The sequence below is a fragment of the Neopelma chrysocephalum genome, unplaced genomic scaffold (genome assembly GCF_003984885.1).
Source record: "Neopelma chrysocephalum unplaced genomic scaffold, ASM398488v2 Primary Assembly neopelma1_97390, whole genome shotgun sequence".
Taxonomy (NCBI): Eukaryota; Metazoa; Chordata; class Aves; order Passeriformes; family Pipridae; genus Neopelma; species Neopelma chrysocephalum.
Window position 1 is genome coordinate 4,426,137 of NW_020926031.1, and position 8,770 is coordinate 4,434,906.

The 8,770-nt window shown below is 46.6% G+C and overlaps 1 protein-coding gene across 1 annotated transcript; it reads left to right on the forward strand.

The window, feature by feature from the left end:
• The first annotated feature begins 6,139 nt into the window (after window positions 1-6,139).
• On the forward strand, window positions 6,140-8,475 carry FGFBP3 (fibroblast growth factor binding protein 3). Its single transcript, XM_027672120.1, is given in 4 exon segments — window positions 6,140-6,225; window positions 7,015-7,246; window positions 7,680-7,898; window positions 7,900-8,475. Coding segments are annotated over 4 exon segments (900 nt in total). The 3' UTR covers window positions 8,263-8,475.
• Window positions 8,476-8,770: the final 295 nt, after the last annotated feature.

Here is an 8,770-nt window from a genome sequence, read left to right on the forward strand (position 1 = left end):
TCTCCTCGTGTTCCTGCTGCCTCTTCAATAAAAGTGCGCTCTCCCACCATCTGATGCAAGCATCCTCTGGTAACATTTTAATAGCTGATCTCCCTCATCCTTTTAGCTCCCCACACCCTTCTGCTCTTCAGCTACTCTTATCACTTAAATTATGAAATAAACCTTTCCTGGCATGTTGGTCATCTCCACCACACTGCAGCCAAGAAACAGTGTCAAGATTTGTTGAGCTAATTTTAACACTTCGTGTTTCTAGCAATGTTCAGATTAAATGGGTCCCCCTCACCCCTTCTGTCTGTGTCTAAAATAACGGGCCAAGAGCAATTTAAACGGGAGCTCATCTTCATTCTACAGTACTTGCAAGGGTTTTTAATTCTATGTAGGTCTGTATGCATGTTGCTACAACAACAAGGAATGTATTTTCAGCTTCTTTAAATTGACTGTAGGATGACCAACCGTAAGTTCTATGAAAGGAAAAGGTCTTTTTGGTATCCTAATGAAGTCCTCTGTTTAGTACATGTTGAAAAAAATTCTTTCTCTGATTTCCTTCACTATTATTTTGAACGAGCCTAAAGAATGGAAAAGACAAAGCTGAAGTTCAGCCTTTCACAAGACTTGCAATTTTGATCAGCTGATAGAAAAGCCTGGAGTGGTAGGGGTGTTCTAGCAGCTCCCATACCCAGCTCAGCAAGAAGTGTTGTCTGAGGTCAGCCCATTAATTACACAGGGAAGAATGAAGGTAGGAAATAGTGGTCAGTCATGTGGGTTCTCTGTGAACAGAGACTACAATGACTCTTTGAGAAACATTTGAGAAACAAAAATTAAAAACTTCCTAAGTTTGTTTGGTAAGGTAAAAGAGTTTGTTTGATGAAAGTAAAGAGTAAGCATGGTAGCCTTTACATGACCGATAAAGCAACATCCTCACAGTGGAAGGCAGATTACAGAAGAAAACATTTAAGAGGTGGCATTTTAAATATGAAAAATTACATACTTAGAAAAATTAGCGTGCAAATATGCATCTCTAATCAGAAATACAATAATCTGCATTGAGAACATATAAGTCAATTAAAGAAAGTAATATATACATGGTGCAAGGAACAAAGCAGTTCCTATGGAGCAAAAGAACTAGTACTAAAAACTTAATTCACTATTTCCTGAACTCCAGTGGGAAAACACAGCCTTGGAGAACACAAGGCAAATGACTCAGACCAGCTTGTGAAAAAGTCTGCAGGGAATGTGAGACGGTAAAGATGGTGGAAACATATGTGGAACATTTTTTGTTAAAGCAAATGTATAGAGGAGAAACTGTATTCTGAGATGATTCTGAAGTACCCTGCTATGTACTGCTTCCAAGAGCGCATTCAGTCAATGATCTGTTGACTGAAGGATGGGCTCATGGATAATTTCAAACTGATTCTGCAGCATAAGAAATTGATTTATAAATCCCCTGATCAATACTATACAGTTTCTTTAAGTTTTCTGTTATTTTGCAAAAAACTATCTTCCAAATGAAAGGTTGAGTTGAACTTCAGTAGCAGTTTATTGGCAGGAAAGAAAGAATCAACACAAAAACATGTCAAAAACTGGACAAAAGCATCGGTCTGACCATAGAAAAGTGCTTAAACCCTACCTAGGAGAGACTTCAGAATGGGAAAATTTGAGCAAGGAAATTCTTTTTTACTTTGTTCCTTCTGTACAATTTGGGACAGGGCACAGATCCTAGAATTTCAGCTATCTGCAAGTCAAAGGTGTAATAGTAAATGAATCTGTACTTAATCTTACAAAACTCTTCAGTAGTTATGCTTATTTGCCAGCTTGTGATGGAAGGAGAATAAAAAATGCTTCACAACTTTGCCTTGTAGTGCTCTAGCTCAGAGCAAGGGACCTCACAGCTGTCTGCACATAGAGGATCCTTCAACATAACTAGACAGGAAACACTAGACACCTCTACCCGTAAAGCCAGTAAAAACATGATACCCTTTGGGGATTGAATTTCTGAGGTGGCCAGCAGAGATGAATGGGACTGTTGGGCACCTTCCCAGTGTAAGATAATATTTCATTTTGCTTCATGACCAAATTGATATAAATGCCTCTGCATGGCTCTTCAGCCACCAGTTTCTGTCTTTTATACCATGCAGAGCTTGACTTGCTCTGAACAAAACCAGGTAATTGAGAAGGTCAGTCTGTAGATACATTAAATATGATGTTATTCTCTTGAGCCAGTAACAAGAAATTGGAAGATTGATAACTCAAACAAGTAGGTTAAACACAGCCATGGTCTTGTATATTTTAAACAATTTAGGTTTATGAACCATCAACACTGTTTACCCTACCCACTTCTCTGAAAAGGAGTTTATAATGACAGGGCTGGAGGCTGACTACTTTCCACTTGTAAAGCAACACTGTTCTTGCAATCATTCACAGCTGTTGCTGCAATCTTAGGGACTGAAGTAAGAGAAATAAATATTATTTTTCATAATGACTGGAGTTTTTATAAAATGCAAATAGTTAATTCAACTGAACTTTTAAAGATCAAAACCCTGAAGTCAAAGCCCTAACACCGTTTCCTGGGCAATATCTTCAATGTGAGTGAAATGGCCTATAAGCAGAATATAAGTTTTTCAGTTCAGAGTTAAAAATTAACAGGATAATTTATTCACTGACTAATGAAAAGTGTGATTAAGGGTATGATCTGAACTTCTAAAATTAAAAGATGCATAAATAGATTTAATTAAATAATAGATTCAATTTTTACTATTGCCATATTTACCTACTTAGTTCTTTGTTAGGTTAACAAACCCATTGTTTAAATCACTTCATTATAAATCAAGTTTTCCAGGTCCGTGATACTCTCAGTGTTCTTTTACAGACTCAATTCAGTTGATCTTTATCTTTTTTTGAAGAGTAATGCTTAAACTGGATACAATGCCCCACTCAAAGCCTGGTTTTAGCCAATGCCTTACTTCCTGTGTCTTATAGGTGACATCCTAATTTATGTGTTTGCTTTTTTTGCAGTTGCAGCTCAACCGTTGTCTCACATTCAGCTACAGTGAATCATATACAGTGCATGCTTTTCTGTGACATATTACTTAGTAGCATCCATCATGTATTTGTGCAGGTGTTTTAGACTTGTATCTCTATTGAACCGAATCCCATGTTTTAGATTGGTCCTACGAGTGTTTACTTTAACTTGAAATTTGTTTTAGAATCTTTAGAGTCCAAATTGCATCCAACATGGTATATCTGTAATTCCTTCCAGTTTAGTCTTGTAGGATTTGCATAGTAACCGCACTCTTAATGTCATTTGCTTAGATGGACAGGCCCATTAACTCCTCAGGGATTTGTTTCAGGCTCTCTGCCGAGACAAGGCAACTGCATCTGCCACAGTGCACACTGATCACATTTTCAAAAATAACTTCCTAACCAGTTGACTTTTAGAGCTATAAAGGTTATTCTAAGGTGAGGGGGACAGTAGGGAAAGAGCAGTCAAAATCCAGCTACAGCAGCAACACAGACTAACTAGATTTAAACTGCAAACACAGAACAAAAGGATACAGTGATTTTAGTAATGTAAGAAATGATCCTTCACTCCCTCTTGCCCCCCCCCCAAATCCCCATCAAATCCAGGAGATAAAATTGTAGTTTTTGCACAAAAATTAATATGGAAGCAATGAGTATCAAAGACTAACATCTGTTTTACTGCAAAAGATGAGTCACAATCATGGAGGAAAATATGTGTGTAAATATAGGTACTAGGAGAACATAGCAAAGAAGATTAAGGAAGATTAATCACTGTATGAGGAGGTTAGACAAGTTTCAGTCTGTTTCATTTTCTTTCCTTAGTTCCTGAAGAGTAATAACTTATATGAGATTTAATATAATGTGTCTAAAAAGTATAATAGCAACATGTTCATTAAAACACACAGTAATATTTTCCTCCAAGGTAATATCCTTAGAATAAACTGCTATAAAAGTGATCTCAAACATATTAGACAACTCCATTTCTCACTGCATAAATGATAGCAGTGGAATGTGGAAAATGGACAAAGATCTCAGTGTAATAATATATAGCAATTACAGGTGGTTAGAACTTAATTTGAAAGCAACTCCAAGGTTTGGCAGACTCATAAGCTAAGGTACATGACATGCCACGTGCTCACTGGAGCCATAGAGGGTTTTAAAATCACAATGCAGTTCTTTATGCCTCATGGTACCCACAGCCCTCAGTTAGATGCCAAGATTCCTCCTACTGCCCATGGGGGGTCTTCAGCACCCATCAAAGCAATACACACAATCCAGCACGCTGAGAAAGCAGCCACACACAGGTAACAGTCAACTAAGCCTTGTCCTTCAGAGATGGTTCTTCATGTAATTGCAGGCCAAAAGGAGATATCTGCTTCCACTCAAAATTCTTGGTTGCAAACCCTCTCCTATGGTTTGTTGCCTAAGCCATTCTATTTCCTTCTCATGATCCTCTCTCTCTTGCCATTTCCTCCCCGCTCCAAACTACCAACTAGGGAGAGCTCTAAATATGAAATGCAACTAGGAAACAGGAGATCTATCTGAAAATGCTCCTCCCTTCCCTGAACTGGGGAAAGGACTCTACATCCCACCTCTTCTCCAGCAGTCATTCTCTCTGTCTCTGCAGAAGTCTTTCCTTTTTAGGACTTATTAAACAGAAAGATAAATTAACCTCTTTCCTCTGTTGAGTCACATCATAGAACGGTTTGGGTTGTGAGGGACCTTTAAAGGTCTCCTAGTACCCCCTCCTGCAATAAGCAGGGACATCTTCAGCCAGATCAGGTTGCTCAGGGCCCCATCCATCTGGCCTTGAATGTTTCCAGGGACGTGGCATCTACGACCTCCTTGGGCAACCTGTTTGTAAAAGATTCCTTCTTTGTACCTAGTCTAAATCTGCTATCTTTTAGTTTAAATATTACCCCTTGTCCTATCACAGTAGGCCCTGCTAAAAGTTTGTCCCCATCTTTCTTATAGGCCTCCTTTAAGTAACAAAAATGCTGCAATAAGACTTCCCCAGAGCCTCCTCAGGCTGAACAACCCCCACTGTCTCAGCCTTTTCTCAAAGGAGAGGTGTTCCAGCCCTTTGATGATTTTTGTGGCCCTCCTCTGGACCCACTCCAACAGGTCCATGTCTGTCCTGTGCTGAGGATGCCAGAGATGCATGCAGTAGTCCAAGTGGGATCTCACCAGAGTAGAGGGGCAGAATCCTCTCCCTTGACCTGCTGGCCACACTGCTTTTGATGCAGCCCAGGATACAATTGGCTTTCTGGGCTGCAAATGCACATTGCTGGCTCATGTCCAGCCTCTCATCCACTAGCAGCCCCAAGTCCTTCTTGGCAGGGCTGCTCTCAACCTGTCCATCTCCCAGGCTGTATTGACACCAGGGATTGCCCAAAACAAGGGCAGCACCTTGTACTTGATCTTGTTAAATCACATGAGATTCCCATGGACCCATTTCTCAAACTTATCGAGGTCCCTCTGAATGGCATCCTGTCCTTCAGATGAGTCACCTGGACCACTCAGCTTGGTGTCATCTGCAAATTTGCTGAGGGTGCACTTAATCCCATTGTCTATGCCATTGATGAAGATATTAAATAACATTTGTTCCTATATGGACCCCTAACGGACACCACTTGTCACCGATGTTCATCATTGAGTACTATACTCTAGATGAGACCATCCTACCAACCCCTCATCCATTAAGCAGTTGACCCATCAAATCCATGCCTCTCCCATTTAGAGAGAAGGATGTTGTGGGACGTTGTGGGAAATACTATTCGTTCAAAATAGAACAGCTCCCCAAATACCCATGTGTAACTGAGGCATTCTTTGGGGATGCTTTGCCAGATTTTAGCCTACTATAAGCATGGGGGATCTTTGAAGAAGTCACTGTAAAGGAGAGATGACACAAGAAGAAAGCCTAGAGCACATGACATTGTCCAAGTCAGTCTTCATTACAGCAACATTTATCTTGTTGTGTAAAGAAGGTTACATTTTAGATTTGCTCTATCAACAGCTTGGTCACTGTGCAGGGCCAGGGTGGCAGCTAACATTGGGTGTCCTCTGCACAGCGGGGAGGGTGCTGTCACCAGCTGTCAAGAGATGAGCATGAGGGTTCACCATGGTCTGCACTGAGCCCACCACCCTGCCTGCTTTAGGACAGCTGCGGTCCAGCTACTGCATTACACCAACAGTATTATGGGCTGGGTAAGATCTCCACATCAATGTAAATGTGGGGTATAAATACATGGGGTATCTGAGTGTGACCATATACATATATATACACACATATATATATATATGAACATGTATATCGATAATAGTTTTTCCAAAAGCTCAGGGACAGCCTACACCTCCACTTCAAGTGCCCTGGGCGAGGAGCATCTCTGCAGTACAGGGCTGGGCTCAGTGTGCCACATGCTTTTCTGGTGATCCAATACTGAGGAGACAGCAGCAATTTGCTGGTAACTTGAGGGCCTTCATCTTTGAGTAACAGAGTCAGAACAATAAGGACTTTGGAACAGATGTACAAAGTTCATCACCCATGAAACTGAAGCACATGTGGATTTTGAGGGCCTAATTCTGACAAGAGATTTCTGAAATGGGGGTCTGATCTCCCATCCCCAAACGTGCAGTAACATAAAGCTTATGTCTACATTCTCATGAAACTTCTGGCACTTTTTAAAAACACATCCTATAGAGAAGACTGTCACCACATTAACAAAATGTAACCATCCTAAATAATCCACATTGATATTTTACTTCCAAAATGAGAATCCTTTTTAACTCCATCAGTTCCAAAGAAAAATAAATAAATCGATTCTCGTCCATCAGGCACACAACCATTCCCCCCTCAGCCCCCGCAGGGAGATTCCCGCACAGCCGAGCTGCCGCTACCCGGCTCGGCCCCCGGACCCCACTTCCTCGCCACCTCCCAAGGGAGCCGCAGTCCCGGGATGGTTTTGAGGTACCGACGTGAGGTTTCCTCGAACAAAGCGTGCGTGTGTGTTTGTGCGTCGGGGAAAATCCCGCCAGCCGGTGCCGTCGGGGCATAGCGCTGCCGGCGTGTCCCCGCGCTGTCCCCCGCGGGCGGTGGCCGGGGAGGGGCGTTAGCGGGGGCAGTCCCCGGCCATTGATAACCCCCGTGCCGGGCCCGCCGCGGGCAGCCCGGGAGCGCGGAGCCGCCGCGCACGCCTGTCCCGCACCACTACCCAGCCCACATCGCACCGTGAGTGCCTCGGGACAGCGCGGAGAACACCGGGGTGCGTGGGGGGAAACCGGGTGCAGGGGAAAAGTACGGGGCTTTAGGGGAGCGGGTTGCCCGTGGGCGGGTCCGGCAGCCGAGCGGCAGCAGTGATGCCGCAGCCGGCGGGTGCGGGCTCCCTGCTGGCGCTGTCCCGTCGAGGCTTCCCGGCCGGGGTGATCCCGGGACCTCGCCGCCATCGGCGGGCCGTCAGCGGAGCAGGAGGGTGGACGGACACAAGCTAAAAAACCCAGGGCTAAAAGCCCCACCCTGGAGGGACAAGCCCGCTCCGCGCCCCTCTGCCGAGACGAGCCCCGCCCGGCTCGGGCTGGCGCGACCCCGGGGGCTGCGCTCCTGCGGGGCGGGCAGAGGGTGGAAGCCGCAGGGGCACCGCCCGGCACGGTCCTTGTGTCCACAGGGCGCGAAGAATGCGGCGGGACGGCGGGGCCCGCGCCGGGACGCCCCGTCGCTGAGGCACCGAGGAGGCTCCCGCGGCGCCGAGGATGAGGATGCCGCTGGCGCTGCTGGCCCTGGCCGCCCTGGGGGCCGCCGCCGGCGGGGCGGGCCGGGAGGAGGCGCGGGAGGGCCGATTCTCCACGCCGGAGCAGCAGCGGTGCCGCTGGGAGCTGCGCTCGGCCGCGGGGGCCAGCGAGCTGCGGCTGAGCTGCCTGGCGGCGGGCGGCGGGGCGGCGCGGAGCTGCGCCTACCGCGGGGAGCCGCGGCGCTGCCCGGCCTACGGCGCCCGCAGCCACCAGTACTGGCGGCAGATCCTGTCCCGGCTGCGGCGGCGGCTCCATCCCTGCGCCCCGGGAGCGCCGCTCAGCGCCCGCCTGTGCGGGCCGGGCCGGGCCCCTCCCGAGGCGCAGCTCCGCCTGCTGCCCGACCCCGGCCCGGCCACGACGGCCCCCACCCCGGAGCCCACCGAGGACCCCGCGGAGACCTACTGCACCGAGCGGTGGCACTCGCTGTGCAGCTTCTTCGTCGGCTTCTGGGAGGGCTGAGCCGCCCCGGTCCGCGGGAGGGAGCGCGGCCGCCCGTCCCCCGCGCCAGGACGCTCCCGGCATCGCCTGCCCTCACCCACCGCTGCCACTGCCCCCCGACTCTGTCAGTTTTCCTCTTTTATCCCCAATAAAGCGGTAACTATTTTATGACAAGAAGTTCACGTAATTCTTTGTCTCGTCAAAGCTCTGTAACACCTGCAGCCCCGTCACGCTGCTGAACAGTGTGTGTGGCACCCCCCCAGCTAACCTGGTGAGAGCATCTAGGGACAACTCGTGCACCCAAGTACATTAAAGGTTTTCAAAGGACATAAGCACGAAGAGACAGCTATTCCCTCCCCAAAAATCAATTTCTGTAAGCCTTAAGTTACAATGAAATCACACAAGTAGAAAAAGAGGCATTTATACCAGAATAAGAAACAACTGAGACTTCATTAAACAGTAAGTCCCAGAAAGAACTTTCTTGCTGACAAAGATTTCATAAGCTACACAAGTCAGTCCAGTCCTTTCT